Genomic DNA, 16,692 nt, shown 5'->3' with positions numbered 1-16,692 from the left:
TTCAGAAGCTACGGCAAAGAGGGGCCTCCCTTCAGCTTTCAGTAGGGGAGGAGGGAGAAGGGGGAGTGGAGAGCGACTAGAAGTTCAAAGAAGACATTCAAAAAGAAAAGTGAGGGGGCTGGAGAGATGGCTCAGAGGATGAGAGCACTGACTGCTCTTCCAGAGGTCCTGAGTTCAATTCCCAGCAACCACATACATGGTGGCTCACAACCATCTGTAATGAGATCTGGTGCCCTCTTCTGACCTGGAGGCAGAACACTGTATACATAATAAATAAATCTTAAAAAAAAAAAGAAAGAAAAGAAAAAAAAGGAAAGTGAGGAAACCAGAAGATATTTTCTTACTCACCTTCAGTCCTGGGATTGAACCCAGGGCCCCAGTCATGCCAGCTAAGTGCTCTATCAACAAAACCATGTCAACGGCCCCACCCATGCCATACTCTTGTTAGAAAAGAAAAGAGAAGGACCCGGAGAGATGGCTCAGCCACTAAGACATTTGGCTGCTCTTCTAAAAGACCCGAGTTTGGTTCCCAGCACCCACATGAGGTGACTTGTGACCTCCTGCAACCCCCGCTCCAGGGATCCATCAGGCTCTTCTGGTTTCTGTGGGTGCTGCATGAGTGTAAATAAAAGTAAATTCCTTAGAGATTAAAAGTGGGGCTAGAGATGGCTGGGTGGCTGGGAGCACCATGTACTTGCCTTCTCCCTCCCTCCTCTCTGTTTTTCAAGGCAGGGTCTCTCTGTGGGGAGGCTGTCCTGGAACTCGCTCTGTAGACTAGGCTGGCTCAGACTTACAGAGATCCGCCTGCCTCTGCCTCCCGAGTGCTGGGATTAAAGGCGTGCGCCACCAATGCCAGGTATCCATGTACTGCTCTCTTGCAGAGGACCTGTTTGAGTTCAGTTCCCAACACCCACATCAGGCAGCTCACATCCACCTGAAAGACCACCAGCTCCAGGGGATCCAATGCCCTCTTCTGGACTCCACAGGTATTACACTCATGTGCACTCTCTCTCTCATACAAACAGGTAATTAAAAATAAAACTATAAGAAAGAAAAAAATTTAAGTCTAATCAAATAGCAGACTACTTGCTTGTCTGAAGGAGCTGGAAAACATACATTACCAACGACTAGACAAATACAGACGGTAGAAAGCTCCAGCAAACTTTCCAGGAATAAATGATAGAGAAGAAACAATGGGAAGAGATGTTTAGTAGAACAGAGGCATGTTCAATGAAGCAACACATGGACCTTCCTTAGATCCTGACTTCAACAGTTCAAATCCAAGGGAACTCGTCAAGACGACAGCGTGTACAGTAGCTAATACAAGAGATGTCTGTAGCTGGGCATTGGTGGCGCACGCCTTTAATCCCAGCACTCGGGAGGCAGAGGCAGGCGGATCTCTGTGAGTTCGAGGCCAGTCTGGTCTACAGAGTGAGTTCCAGGACAGCCTCCAAAGCCACAGGGAAACCCTGTTACCCTGTTTCGAAAAACAAAAAACAAAAAACAAAACAAAACAAAAAAGATGTCTGTGTGGTGCATGGGAGGGAACTATGACAGCCGTGGACAGGTCCCTCTCTGCTGGAGACAACTGCCTGGGGCGTTAGGTGGAATTTGACTGACTTATTAACATGAGCCTATTTACTTATTCAGAGGGTCTCATTATGTAGTCCTGGCTAGCCTGAAACTCTTTATGTGGGCTAGGCTGACCTCCAACTCACAGAGATCATCTGCTTTCAGAGTGCAGGGATCAAAGGGGTGTACCACCACACCTGGCAACGTGAACATATTTAACTGCAAGGCAGTTTAACTGTTTTTACTTTTTAACCGAATATAGTTTCTTTCCCCCTTATAATGAGTAGAGCTATAGAGTTCTAGACTTTAAAAGGGTATGTATGGCTGAGTAGTGGTGGCGCACACCTCTAATCCCAGCACTCAGGAGGCAGACGCAGGTGGATCTCAGAGCTCGAGGCTAGCCTGGTCTACAGAACAAGTCCCAGGACAGCCAGGGCTACACAGAGAAACTCTGTCTCAAAAAAACCAAAGACCGCAGAGCGCCTCCTTGTGCAGGTGTTCAGGAGCGGTTCCTGAGTGGCAGGTCAGAGCCAGACGGCGTCCCACGCTCATTCTTTGGGGCTACTTACTGCGTTCTCCGGATGGAAGATGTAGGAGGCAGGGGAATTGTCCACGATGATCACTTTGCTCAGCTCCCGGCCCAGGCGGCTCAGGTCCTTCACGTAGTTCCCACGATGGAAAACACAGGATTCCCTGAAGAGTCGGGCCCGGAACACGCCCCAGCGGTCCAGGAGGTCAGCCACGGGGTCTGCATACTGCAACAGAGTCCCAGTGAAGGTCAGGCAGCCGAAAGAGCCAGAAATGCACCGGCCACACCAAGACACACCGTCCCCTTGGGGGGCGGGGGAGGGGGTCCTCCTGAGTCACAGTCTTCAGGGTGCTGAGATCACAGGCGTGAGTCATGACACCAGGCTCTGACTTTCTGTCTTGGTGTGTTTTATTAGATTTGGAAAGAAAAACCACAGGTCTGGCAAGCTGTAAATTTTGGCCATTGTCCAGAGGAGACTGGAGAAAAAAACGGTTAAAAAAAGCCACAAGGAGGGAGGTAGCTGAATGGAGGGTAGGGGTGAGGGTGGGGGAGCTTCAGAGAGAAGGGGGGCATAAGTGTTAAGGCAGGAGGAAAGAGGGAGGAAGGAGGGAGAAAGGCCCACTCTTCTGAGCAATTCAGCGAAGTGGACAGAATTATGAGGCAGCAGATCTGTGGCTCTGTAAGAAACTAGCTAGGGTTACTCCTTGTTTGGTTCGTATGTGTGTACTTGCATGCACGGATGCATGGGAGGTCACGACCATCGAGTGTCCTTCTCTGTTGCTCCCCAACCTTATATTTTAAGTCAGGGTCTCTCCTTACACCGGCAGCTCTTGATTCAACCAGACTGGCTGGCCAGTGAGCTCCAGGGAACTCCTGTCTCTGCCTCCCCCGTGCTGGACCTGCAGGGGCACTCTGGCTTCCACGCTTGGCTCTACGTAGATTCTAGTGAGGCTTGTGCAATGTTTTACCGGCCAAGCCATCGTCCCCGTTTCTCAGACTTAATGCTTTTCCTTTAAAACGTGCATGCCGAAGTCAGACGCCAACCTTACATGAGTGGGCTCCAGGATCCAACTCGGATCGCCAGGCCTGCGTGGCAGGGCACACTGAGCCATCTCACCAGCCTCTGAGACCACCTCTAAGAGGAGGACTGGATAATTGGGGTATTTCAGGACTGTTGTTTTCCTCTCCGAGTCTATCAGAATGCACTACATTCCCACAGCTCTCTCCCATCGAACCCCTCGGGAGCTCCTGTCGTTCCATCTCTCACCTTCATTTCTTCAGTTCTAACGCGTCTTCCTGGACCAGGTCTCCTGGCCCGGGAGCCTCCTATTCCTGCTGGCCCTCCCCTCCCAGCCCGTTTACTTCCCTCACAGCTGTCAGAGCGGCCACCGGAGGGCACACGGCACACCCTGTCACTGCGTTGTCCAGCAGGCCTCGCTTGAGGCCTGGACTCAGCAGCGAGGCCCACAGCCAGGAACCCCCAGGGGTGGCGACCCCTCCAGGGAGGGAACGGACACCCGAGGCTGACTCATGAAGGCCGTGCTAGACGGACTGCAGCTGGGTCCGTGGGAAAGTCCCTTTCACTCCAAGGACATCCTGAGGGAGGCAGGGCTAGGGGCAGCTGCATCTCCTACTGACCGAGCAGCTCAGAGCATTGTTTGGGTGGAGCTGGCTAAGGGGCATGCCAGCAGTCTACAAAGGGTTGACCCGGATGGAAACAGATGGTCCATTTTCTCCTTACGTGGTGGTGATCATCCTTTAAAAAACATATATTATTTTTTTAAAGATTGATTTGTTTCTATTTTATGTGTATGAGTGTTTTGCTTGCACCTGTGTATGTACGGGCACCGTATGTGGGCAGCGTCCACAGAGGCCAGGAGAGGGCATTGGATCCCCTGGAACTGGAGCTACAGAGAGTTGTGAGCATTGAACCTGGGTCCTCTGCAAGAGTAGCCAGTGCTCTCTCTCCATTCCTGTCCATCATCTCTTAGGGAAATGTCTGGGGGACCCAGGTTTGCAAAATCAGGATGAAGCCTACAGGCACCTGCGGCGGGGAGGGCCTCATCTCCTCTTGTGGGTCCCAGGTGCGCTAGCAGGCATGGAGGGAGACTGAATGAGAGTCACAGAGTCTGGGAGCCAGTGGGCTATGCCGCAGGCCCTGGCGGGGGCAGGGAGACCCACCGCATAAGTGCTGCAGGCTGAGTGCCGAGCTAAAGTCCATGCATCGGCACAACCCGGCCATCGGGGCTGGGACAGCTACAAGGCTGTGCTGGGGGCTGGGTCTGGTTCTGGGGGTCTGAGTGACACTGGAGCAGAGCTAGAGAGGCAGCCGGTGGGGCAGGAGGGAGCAGCTCAGGAAGCGCAGCACAAACAGGGACGTTTAGGCCAACACCGGGGATGACGCCAAGGAGGGGTGTTTTCAATCTCGCCAAGGAAAAACCGCCCTCGGTCCAGTGCCGATGCAATCCTCGCACTTGCTATGTGGCTGGTTATTACTTCAGTTCTTTAGCATCCCAGAGCAGCATCAGGACTATCGTTGGCGCTGCGCACATAATTAGTGTTGGCACCACTGGGGAAAACTACTTCCTTGAGGCCCTGCTGTGTTTTTGGACAAGAGGATAAAGCCCAGGTGTGGGAGGGGGGTCTCTCCTCAGCTTGAGGCCGGCTGATGAGACTGGAAGAGGGCTATACAGGTGGCCCTCGCCTCGGTCAACGCAGAGAACAGAACCCAGACAGGAATGGCCCAGCCAGAGGAGCAGAGCTGAGGACTTGAGGTCAAAGGTTCAATATGCAAAGCAATGTGGGTGTCGTCTGAGGCAGACCGCCAAGGAGGAAGCGGCTGGTGGCTCTCGGAGGAGTTCTGAACACAGAGGGTTAACCTGCACAGCACGGAACTCATCTTGGGGGGCTACTCAGAGTTTCCAGGGTGCCCATGGAGACACTGGCGGTGCTACCAAGCGGAATGCATGACTCTGTGAGGATCACGGCTGGCAGACCTGGGAGGAGGAGCTAGGGCCTGCTCTGTCTGCCCCATGGCACGGCATGGTGCCCACGAACCCTGACTGGATGACACCACCACCACTTATGACTCTATACACTGAACATCAGGAATGCTTGCCCTGTGACAGGGTCCGGAGCAGGGCGCAGAAGACGGTGAGGGCTCAATGAATGGCTGCCTAACGGGAGTTGGTAGCTGTGCAGGGCCATTTCGTGTAATCCGCCCCATCAAGCAGATGGAATCAGCCCCAGTTAGACAAGAGGAAACGGAGGTGCCAGAAGTAGGGGACTTACCAGACACCAGGCAGCCCCCCAAGCCAACCAGAAACCAGGCAGCTCCCCAAGCCAACCAGAAACCATGTAGCTCCCCAAGCCAGACAGAAACCAGGCAGCTCCCCAAGCCAACCAGAAACCAGGTAGCCCCCCAAGCCAATCAGAACCTTCATCAGCCCATGCCTGCAAGTGAGACTTGATACCTGTCTGTTTGCTCCTCCCTAAATAAGCCTGTGGCCACTAAACCTGAGGACACAGAGACCTCTAACATCTATGGCTGCCAGGCGGTGGGTGAGGGACGCCCGGCCATCGCTGTTGTACAGCCATCCTTCTGTAGTCACAATAGATGGGTCTTTGCGGTTTCGTCTGTGGATAACTGGTTTCAGGTGGCTGCACACAGCAACTTCATGGAGCATTTGTTCTAAATGCTCCCCGTCACCATGGTAACCAGAAGCCTTTCAGGCTGGCAGCGTGCACATGGCCTGCATCCATCCCATCTGGGGTGGGAACCTGTCACCGTAAAAATAGCTTCCTCCACCTTAACAAAAGGCTCTTGGCAGCTTGGGGGGGGCGGGCGGGCGGTGGAGGGTGGAGGGGTTGGGACGAAGACTGGGAGTCTGCAGCAGGGGCAGGACGCACCTTGGCCAAGCTGGCAGTAAAAAGCACACACTCAAAGAGCTGTCCCATCCTCTGGAGAAACTCGTCCACGTGTGGGCGCTTCAGCACGTACACCTGCAGCGGGAGGAGATAACAAGCCATGTCGGTCACAAGGCGGCCGGACACGCCCTGGGCCTCGGGAGGGGCTGCCCCAGGACACCCTCCTCCCGTTGCCAGGCCTACGCGTGGTTTGCTGAGGTTTGGACTGGAGAGTCGGAGGTAGGTTCCAGGTGTAGACCGCCCTCACAGAGAGAAAGGGAAGCTGACCACGACATCAACCATCCTGGGGTCATCAGAGCTGGCGAGTGGGGCGCGGCTGTGCCATGGTCAGGTGAGGCCCCTCATGCGTCCCACTGTGGGTCAGTCCCCATGTGAATGTAGGCCACAGCCTAAGTGCTGTCCTTTCGGAAGTCTAGGCCAGGCTGCTGCCTTCTACTCTGAAGGTTCCCATCCCCATCCCATAAGGCCTAGGGTTAAGGAGCTTGGAAACTTTCCACTCAGCACCATGGAGGTGGTTACTCTGTTCATGTGGGAACCCAGACGGTACTTTAGAGAGGTGAGGGCGTCTCTTTCCCACAGCTGGGCCCCGTGCACCCTTCGGGTCAGGCCAGACAGGACCACAGGGCAGTGCGTCTTCAGCTAACGCAGAGAGACTCCGGTCTCTGGAGGTGAAATGAGCCTGAGGGAACTGGGGATGACAGAGAAGGCAAAGCCAGGGAGGAGGAGTGGGAAGAGGGAGGGACCGGTGAAAACCTGGGTACATCCCTCCCGCTGAAGTTAGCTATCTCTTTAAAGTGGGAAGAGGGAGGGACCGGTGAAAACTAGAGTACATCCCGCTGGGTGAAAACCTGGGTACATCCCGCTGAAGTTAGCTGTCTCTTTAAAGTGGGAAGAGGGAGGGGCCGGTGAAAACTTGAGTTAGCCATCTCTTTAAAGTGCGGCATATCTACCAGTACGGCTGCTACCAGGCTGAGTGGGCTGCTGGGCCGCTCTCAGCCTTGAGCTCACACTGACAGAAATTAGTGACTACAACAACACTCACCGTGGGGGAGGGCACATTAAAGGCAATTAGTTTTCCTTTCCAGAGGGGGGAGTCACAGAGAGAGGGCCACATCTGGCTTTGACCTTGAAGGATGAATAGGAATTCTCATGCTACGAGTCAGAATCAAACTTCTAAGCTGTGCAAAGCATGAGACCCGGGCCCTTGACAACACGTGTGGTGTTGGGCTGGCCGTGCGCCCAGCCAATCACAGGCAGTGAGGGAAGACAGGAGGCTGTAGAGGGGAGGAAGCAGCTGCAGGGGAAGAGTTGGGTGGCAGGGAGCACCTAGGGCCTCTAGGAGCAGACGGCAGGAGAGAACCTCTGCTTCAGAGCGGGAGGCACGGAGGATGCCGCACCACATGTAAGAACACGCTGCAGGTGACAAATTTCCCACCGTTTGCAGCCAGAAAACGGTGCTTGGTGGGAAAGGCCTGGCTGGCTGACAGGGTGGGACTGTGGCCCCGGTTCTGCGGCTGAGGGCGGAGGGTGAGGCCAGAGGAATGGGTATGAGACCCGGCACCAATAGGACCCTGCTGCGCTGGGTGCTGGGCTGGGGCCGAGGACAGAGCTGTGGCTGCAGCAGCCCCAGGAGCCCCTCGCCCATAACACTCCTTGGTGAGGGTGCCAGTGACTGAGCGTGGCCCCGAGTCCTGTATCCCAGTGACTGGGCGTGGCCCCCGGTCCTGTATCCCAGTGACTGGGCGTGGCCCCCGGTCCTGTATCCCTGGCAGGGGAGCACTGCTTGGACAGCGAACTTGGGTACATGCAAAGATTCTGGAGACTGCAGGGAACTGTGACGTTGGCGCCTTTGGCAGAAAGGAGGGTCCTGGGCCCAGATGCCGGCGTCCAGGCCCGCGTCCCCGTGCAAGTAACCAAGAATAGGCCCCTTGGGACCTGCACAGCCTATCCTGGATTACTTGAACGAGGCCACGGCCTTCGCCAGGGCCTTCGTCCTCTTGCTTTTGCGCCTGTGGCTTCCTCCCCTTAGGCGTTTCTCATGTCAGCCCTGGGTCCCCAGGGTATCTACTGCCAAAGAGAAGGGGCTAGCAGAGTTGCACATGTCCGCAGTCACGTGGTGTGGGGGGAGCATTGTTATTTCTCTCTCCATGCCACTGGGCAGCCCTCCCGCGCCCTATCTCAGGATCTCAGCAACCCAGGCCACAGTACTCAGTGCAGAAGTCCGAACAGCCTGTCCGGTGCCAAGTTAATCAGCGGGTGCTCTGCAAATACTAAATGCCCAGGTGCCTGCAGTTTTGGCTTTACGATGGCTCCGTGAAATGCGGAGACAGCGTTTCTCCCAGGTCCCGCTTCCTGCAAGGCTAGGTGGGGCCAGGCGGAGCCAAGTCTAAGGAAGAGAGTCCTGGCTTGGGAGTCAGGATTCTCATTTTGATATGGGGCCTTATTGACACCATAAAGATAGAGCATCCCATGTGGCCCTAAGGGACGTCCACTTTAACTTCCAAGACTAGCTCTTCTACCACGCCTCTACTGTATTCATAAATGAAGCCATCGCCAGAAGAGCTCGCTGATGACAAAGAAAAAACAAAAACCAGAAGAAGATTCATGCCAACTGACTATGACGTCTTTATTGGTAGCAGCCTGCTGATCTTAACTGCCCTTCCCCCTTTGCTTTGAGCCACTGGAGAAAAACCACACGTGACAAGATCAGTCTGTGGCCGCTGGCATCCAAGGGACATCCCTTCCCAAGAATGTCCCATAAGTGGGTGACTGGAGGCATTTTCCCATTGCATGTTAGGAGTAGCCCAATCATACGAGGACATTAACCAGATGTTGAGCAGGAGGGGGGCGGGCAGTATAGAAACTCCCAAAAGTCTAAAGCAAATCAAAGAACAATCACATCTAACATTTATGAACAGAAAAGGTCCTTCGTAAACCTCATGAAACAAACGTGTGTGAGGTAGAAAGCCATTCACTCTACTTTCGTTTTTTTTTGAGACAGGGTTTCTCTGTGTAGTCCTGGCTGAACTGGAACTCGCTCTGTAGCCCAGGCTGGCCTGGAACTCACAGAGATCTGCCTGCCTCTGCCGCCACACCCAGCTCACTGTATTTACTATTCCAAATTTGTTTCCTGCGGCTGGAACAATTTACCACTGAGATGGGAATTTAGAAATGATGCTCACAGGGAATGTGGCTACCAGAAGAAAATGTTCCCCAAACTCCAAGTGGCTTCGATGTCTTACCTGGTGTATGGTTCCATCGATTTCAACCGGAACGATGAAGTCAGCATTGCTAATGGGCTAGAGAGAAAAGAAACTAGGATTAATACGTCTAACGGGAAAAGAAAATGGGAAATTTTAGCAAGCAAAAAGCTCGCCTGGACCAATGTTTTGATGACTGCGGGAAACAGTTCAGGAGGGCGCTGGCACATGCCTTGGGCCCTTGACGTAACACACACAAGAAGGCACATTTCTCGCTGGGTGTTGCGGCGTTTTAACATCCTGGCCCAACCTCTTGGTCACTTGCCTGCCCCAACCACAAAGGGTGGCACACCCTGGCAAGAGAATGGGGAGTTTGGTCCGGGGCCCAGACAGGCTGAGGGGAACTGCTGATGGCCACCAGGGGGCAGAGATGAGAGCCTGCTGGCCAGTGTCGGTACCGCTGGAAAAGCAATTTGTCCTTGGACTAACAGTATGGGCGGCTTGGCAGGGAATGCTCAGGGCACCGACCCACGGGAGGCGGAAAGCCAGTTCCCCAGGCCAGGACCCTGGGCAGACTCTCCCCTCCCGACTTCAGTGTCTGCTCTCTCCAGCTGCTACGGTGGAGGTCTGATGGGTCCCCCTGGCTCCATCCGCAGCCTCAGGCCCTGCCTGGTGGCCTGGCCTGGTTTCTTGCTCTGGGATTGGAAGGCAGCCAGCTTCTCAGCTGCATTGTTTTAAGAAACACAAAACCCAACTCACCCACAACTTCACAGGCATTTAGCATAACTCTTGGGTAGTATTAGACACATTTGAAAACTAAATTATTATTTTAGCAGTCATCATCTCAATGACAGGCTCATATGCAGTTATGCACAGAATTCCAGAGACTAGAAAAATTAGCAAACAGGTCTAGAAGAACCATCAGCCTGCAGATCCCAGGGGCAAGAGAGACTCAGGGAGACAGAGGCACAGGGTGGCGACTGGGTGGAGAGGGTGTGTGGAACCTCTGGTCAGCCTGTAAACCGGGCCAGCCTTTAAGTTCGTCAATGTACCACACTCTCCCTTGACATAGAAACTGGAGAACGTGGACTGTGCTAGACCATCACCCCATCATTGTGCAGTGTGATAGACCATCACTGTCACTATGTGGAGTGTGCTAGACCATCACCCATCACTATGTGGAGTGTGCTAGACCGTCACTGTCACTATGTGGAGTGTGCTAGAACGTCACTGTCACTATGTGGAGTGTGATAGACCGTCACCCATCACTATGTGGAGTGTGCTAGACTGTCACTCTGTCACTATGTGGAGTGTGATAGACCGTCACCCCGCCACTAAGCGCTCAGATGTGGGGGTGCTGCTGAGGTTTAAGACCATAGTTTATCTGTTCCCAGGGTAAAAAAGCAAGGAACAAATTCAAAGTTTCATAATTTTACCACTGAAACATTGTGTTATGAAAAACAGAAAAAAACGACTGAAGAAGAAACTGTCGACGCTTTGGGTTATGAAATCACACTCCTCACAGTGAAGTAAGAGGAAAACCAGCCCTGGCTTACAAGTGTGGTCCCTGAGCTTTCGAGCTGGGGGATGGAGGCCATGCCAAAGCCAGTGCTCTCCATATGGAGTCCCTGAGCTCGTGTGTCACACAGGGGGCTCGCAGCACGCTCCTTCCCAAAAGACTCTGAAATGCCCAGAACATTAAAAATCGTAATTCAACTTGCAAACGTATTCTGGTCCAAGTCCGTGAGATGGCGCAGCAAGGGCGCACGGCTCAGTGCTGTGCAAGCCTCAAGATACGACTTTGATCCCCGTAAACCCACAGTGTAAGGAAAGACCTGGCCCATAAAGGTGGTACTCTGACCTTTACACACACACACACACACACACACACACACACACACACACACACGGCACACACACACACACACACGGCACACATCCACCCACACTTAACACAAAAATAGGCAAATAAAAAGTTAAAGATGAGGAAATTCTGTGTGGCAGCCATGCCCTCTGAGCAGGGTCCAGAGACTGTGGGGCAGCCAAGGCTCTGCCTCGGAGCCAGGAACCCTGGGTAATCTTGGGCAGTTTGTCCAGAGCTCCTTAGGAGGATGCCTTCTATGCGATGACAGCCACTGACCCCCGCTCTGAAGGGCTTGAAGCCCTGGGCCACTTGTTTCACAGAAGGGGAAATGCTGCGATGCCATTCAGAGCCGAGCTCGGACTCAAGGCCACTGTGGCCCCAGGACCAATCCTGGAGGAGTCCAGCCCTGGGAATGCTGGGTAAAGAGATGGTCTTACAAGCCTCAGCCGTTAGAATGAGGGCCATCCTCACTGCTAGGCTGTCCACCTTCAAAGCCCTCAGAGATGGCCTCCCGGCCTTGTCCCGTTTGCTCAGTGAGAAGGCACAATGTGGCTTCAAAGCCCTCAGAGATGGCCTCCCGGCCTTGTCCCGTTTGCTCAGTGAGAAGGCACAATGTGGCTTCCAGCAGGAGGGTGCGAGGCAAAGCTGGCGGCTCTTCCGGCCTGATAGGCTGCCTGGATGACAAGGGCTCCGGCGAGACACCCAGCCCATCTCAGGTGCCGCCAGTCCCCTCTCCCAGTGAAGCAAGAGGTGTCCCAGGGCAGAGCAGCCTCACTGACAGGAACAGTCCACGGAGGCCAGAGCCGAGAACTAACCACCCACTGCTTCTCCCCAACGCACCAAACACTGTCAGCATCTGCCTCTTTAAAACAATTTCTTCTACTTGAGGAGGGGTGAATTAATCCACTGTGTTAATAATGTAGCCACTGCCGCTCAGGTATGGAGGCCCTGGTGGTGGGACGGAGTGGGGAAAGTGATCAGAAAGACCTCTGGCATTCCCTTGGACGTAGCTGAGCTGCAGCTCATCACCCACTGAGAGGGGCTGTGAAGGTAGGCACGAGAAACCCCAGCACGAGCATGCTCAGAATGAGTGGCCCAGCCATTTGGATATGGCTTCCTGAGAGCTGGACATCATAAAAATTAATCTGGGAACGTTACCGGGACAGCAGGGCACCCGGCAGTTTTCAGCAACACCCCACTGCATAAAATGCGTAGCGTTCTGGGTGCCTCAAAAACATCACACCCCGGGGCACTGATTGCCCGTATCACCTAAACCTAAAAACATTTCTACAGGGCTTAGATCCCGAGGAAGCCCCGAGACCTCAGTGATACCGGCAGCCCAGCAATTTCTTCCCAAAAACAACGTGTTCAAATTCAACTCTGAGAGCTCATGTTCACCTGGGCTACAGGGATAGGCCCAGCCCAAACCCCGAGTTCATGAGACTTCTTCATGAGAAGTGAAGTCACCCACACAGCCACGCTCTCGTTCTCTTTACACGGAGGTGGTGAAGTCACAAAGACCCCCATGCAACCCTGAACGTGGGGCTTACCTTAAATGAACTGTGCACCAGGGTTTCGTCCAGATCAATGACAACACATTTCTTCCCGTAGTCGAGCACCGTCACCTCTGGAAGGAGGGATTTAGCTGGTGGCTAAAAGAAAAGAAATCAATATTATAAATCCAATGTAAGAGCCCGGGCCTCTCGCCTCCGTTACAACAGAGATTACAGTAATGACGGAGTAAATGAAAGCGAACACTTAAAGGCCCGGTCAAGCTTATCATGTCACTTTACCAAAAGCAATCACAACGAGGCCTCTGCCACAGAGACTCTGCCCCACTGAAGGAAGCTGTGTCTGTCTGTGACTGACTAACAGGAGGGCCTGGGCTCTGCTTCAAGCCTGGTTTAATATCACCTCAGACACTCTTTGTTATTGGTTGAGGTGATTATACTTCCAAGTAAAACAGATGCTTATCAGTTGTACCAGCAGTAAACCACCCAGCATTCTTTCTGGTGTGCATAGGGTGGCCGTTATTATTATTATAATGGATCAATCACATAAGAATGAGGGTTTACAGCTGGGCGTTGGTGGCGCACGCCTTTAATCCCAGCACTCGGGAGGCAGAGGTAGGTGGATCTCTGTGAGTTCAAGACCAGCCTGGTCTATGAGAGCTAGTTCTAGGACAGGCTCCAAAGCCACAGAGAAACCCTGTCTCGAGGTGGGGGAGTGGAGGGTGGGGAAGAATGAGGGTTTACTTTGTAACAACTATTCTGACTTCAGGCCTATTGCCTGGGGGCTATTTTGTCTATAAGATTCACTGCAACGTGCCAGGAAACTTCGGAGCTGTTTGTCTCCACGTGCATATTGTACATAGAGTGCCTGTAAGAAGCCGGAAGCTAAGCCCAGCCCTCTGCAGGGGCAACACGAAAGTCTTAACTGCTGAGCTGCCTCCCCAGCCCATGCCTGGCATTCTTAAACACCTGAAGGAAAGCTGTGGGCCTAGTTGTCCTTCAAGAATTAAAATCGACACTGTTGTGGTGTGAAACTGATGGCTGGGGCATCTGCACCTCTTAGATTTTAATCCACGCGCCATGTTAACCAAAAAAAACCTGTCCTCACAGCAGCTGACTCCTATCCTGTGGTGGGGTCTGGAAGAAGCTAATACACGGCTCTGCGATTTAAGTATTTATTTCTTTGGGCCTTGCCTCATTCCAGAGATAATGGTGAAGTATTTTAATTGACTGTGGTATGTTCAGTGGCTAATGTCAACTAGTTAATTTTTTTCCTGCAAACTGTTTAATGTTTGACGCAAAACAAAACATAATTAAACATCTAGACTCAGCCACGGAAGAATGAGCAGCGGACTTTTTCAAGCAAGACAAGCAGCCCTGAAATCAGAAGCGTTTATGCGGCTGGTTCCTTTCACTTTTGAGCATTAGCTAATGGAAAAAACAAAACAAAACAAAACAAAACATAAGTTTGAAGCTGGGCTGGAATGTGCCCACCTGTGATCCCAGGAGGACTTCCCAGGAGGCCGAGGCAGGAGGATGGACAAGACTTGTCTAGGCCATCGAGTAAGTTTAGGGACTTGTTTGAGAGGGCTGCGGGTCTAGCTCAGCGGTAGAAGGCTGACCCATCGTGAGGTGACAGGGTTAGTTCCAGCACTGAAAGTGAAATTTAAAACTGACCTGCAGCTAGCCCAACAGCGAGTGTAAACCGCAGGCCTGCTGTGGTTAGCCGAAGAGGCAGCTACTGCGATCACCAAGGACAGGGGCTGAGCAAGAAGAGGTGACATGTGGGACCACACCCAGGCCTAAGTCCAGGGTGTTCTGTGCAGTCACCTCTCTTTCTAAATCACGGAGAAGAAAAAGCCCAGAAGGCTCCACTCCCCACAGCTCTAAGTAAAACTGGCTTCAGTCCTCCACGGCCTCCCGACAGCAGCGAGGGAAGTGGGTGTGTCCTGGCAGCCGACAAGGACTTCAGGCACCTAGAGGGGACTGTTTCCATCATTATAAACGGCTGAGCCAGCAGGTTATTAAAAACAAAACAAAACAACAACAAAAACTAAACTCACACCAAGTTTAGTACAAAAACATGTTTCTAAAAAGACAGTTCCACGGGTCTCTGCTCAAGGTCTGGTGTCCCCACAGAGTATGGACAGGTAAGAGCCTTTCCCTTTCTGTCCCCCTCCCCTGGGTTTAGCCAGCTTCCCTCCAGCTCTTCCCTTGGCTTTACACACCACTTGTGCTAGCCTGGAAAACGCGGTTCTAGCGATTCTACTCCTCGCAGATCAGAAATCATCCAAGATCTGCCAAAAGCAGCTCAGCGATTCCCCAAGCCCAGGACTAAAAATTACCTTCTCAACACATGCAACCACACTTTATAAGCATTCTCTGATTAAAAGTAATAATAATAATAAAAACCCAGATATCCCTGACCGAATGATGCAAGGAGGGGGGATAGGGTGGGCTGAGACTCCTGCTAAGCAGGCTACTGACTTTACAGCAGAGAGGAAGGCCGATCAACCCCCAGCCCTTCACACAGCTCCTCTGGGAGCCTCCTCTGTAGGAACTGCAAATTCCTCAGTGTCCCGCTGAGACAGCCTGAGTTCTTGGCAACACAAGGACACCATAAAGCCCCCACAGTGCTTTGTGACTTAGCTGGTCTGGAACCATTCACTGGAAGGTCTAACCAGATCTTTGCAGCCATCATGAAACTCACGAACAAGAAGAGCACCCATTACTCATCAGGAAGGGCGCTACAGGGGGCCGGAGGGGTGGTTCAGGGGTCAAGAGCACTGGCTGCTCTCCCAGAGGTCCAGAGTTCAGTTCCCAGCACCCACATGGTGGCTCACAACCATCTATAGTGGGATCTGGCGCCCTCTTCTGGTGTGCAGGGACACATGCAGACAGAACAATATGCATAATAAATAAATATATTTTTAAAAAGGGTCTTACCTATTTACTGCAGAACTTTAAGATGAACCAGGAGGCATCCCTGCTACGTAAGCCCTGTAGAACTGAGCCATGCCCACCCTCTTTTTAAAGTCTTACTAAGGTACCCAGGCTGGCCTTGAACTCACTCTACCTCTACCTCCTGAATAGCAGGAATTAGAAGCCTGTACCCTGTACCATCAGTTTAGTCATTAAAAAAAAAAACCTCTAGTTATTATTATTGTGTGGTTATATGTGGGCACGTGGATGCCATGCATGTGTGTTGTGCTGAATGTGTGAAGGTCAGAGGACAACTCTGGAGTCTGCTGTCTTCTTGCACCTGTATGTGAGTCCTAGGGGTGAACGCGGGTGTCAGGCTCACTTGGCAAGCACCGTTACCCACCGAATCATCTTGCTGGCCATTTAGCTCTGGCTGGTCTGGAACTCTCCACCCTCCTGGCGGTAGAGTTAAGAACATGGGCCACCGGGTATGATAAGAATGGACTTTTCTATACAAAGTCACCTACACACGTGCACCCACGGGACTTGTGGGGGCGGGGCAGCAACACGGGAGTGGGGGCGGAGGAAGGCATCATGGTGGCAGACAACACAGACTGACTGTCATGTCAACCCCATCTTTCCCTTTCACGCTGACACGGAGCTATACTGCCAGGGCGCTCTGCGTGTACACATCGATAGACGCCTGACTTCAGCAAGGGTGTGAAACCACAGGACCAGGGCCACAGATCCTAGTCTTCACAAGCTGCGAGCACTTTCCATCCCCCGCGTTTCACCCTTACCCTTCAACACCAGACCGTAGCTGAAAAGCCCATGCAGCCTCCCAGTGAGGGAGGCCCTGGCTCTCAGCCCACGGGTGAGATATAAGAGCTGCTAACTGAAACTTTCAACAGTCCATGTAAAGATGTCACCCTGGTGGCGCGTCAACGATGAGGGCCCCGCAAAGGCTCAGGGCAGCCGGGTGGCCGCTGGAGCACTATGCCACGCTTTCTAGAACATGGAAATCCCAGAGGAGAACACGGCTCATGAGTCACAGGCACAGAGTGGACAGATGAGTACATTTACCTACAGAAGAGTAAAATTTCCTTGTGGCCACAATGATTATAAACAAGGTCCAAGGAGACATTATAGATAGTCTTTTGACATTAA

General features: G+C 52.7%; 1 protein-coding gene across 2 annotated transcripts in view; it reads right to left on the bottom strand.

The window, feature by feature from the left end:
- Nucleotides 1–16,692, bottom strand: part of Ctdspl (CTD small phosphatase like) — a 115,690-nt gene that overhangs the window by 3,920 nt on the left and 95,078 nt on the right. For both annotated transcript variants that reach the window (XM_021234196.2, XM_005082353.4), the window contains 4 exons: nucleotides 12,643–12,744; nucleotides 9,271–9,327; nucleotides 6,011–6,103; nucleotides 2,142–2,327 (listed from right to left, as the gene is read on the bottom strand). In XM_021234196.2, coding sequence (XP_021089855.1) covers nucleotides 2,142–2,327; nucleotides 6,011–6,103; nucleotides 9,271–9,327; nucleotides 12,643–12,744 — 438 coding nt within the window. The remainder of the gene's footprint in view (nucleotides 1–2,141; nucleotides 2,328–6,010; nucleotides 6,104–9,270; nucleotides 9,328–12,642; nucleotides 12,745–16,692) is intronic.

The sequence above is a fragment of the Mesocricetus auratus genome, unplaced genomic scaffold, assembly GCF_017639785.1.
Source record: "Mesocricetus auratus isolate SY011 unplaced genomic scaffold, BCM_Maur_2.0 Super-Scaffold_100691, whole genome shotgun sequence".
In the NCBI taxonomy this organism is placed as follows: domain Eukaryota; kingdom Metazoa; phylum Chordata; class Mammalia; order Rodentia; family Cricetidae; genus Mesocricetus; species Mesocricetus auratus.
Note: the sequence above shows the minus strand (reverse complement) of the source record. Positions and strands in the feature narration are given on the sequence as shown.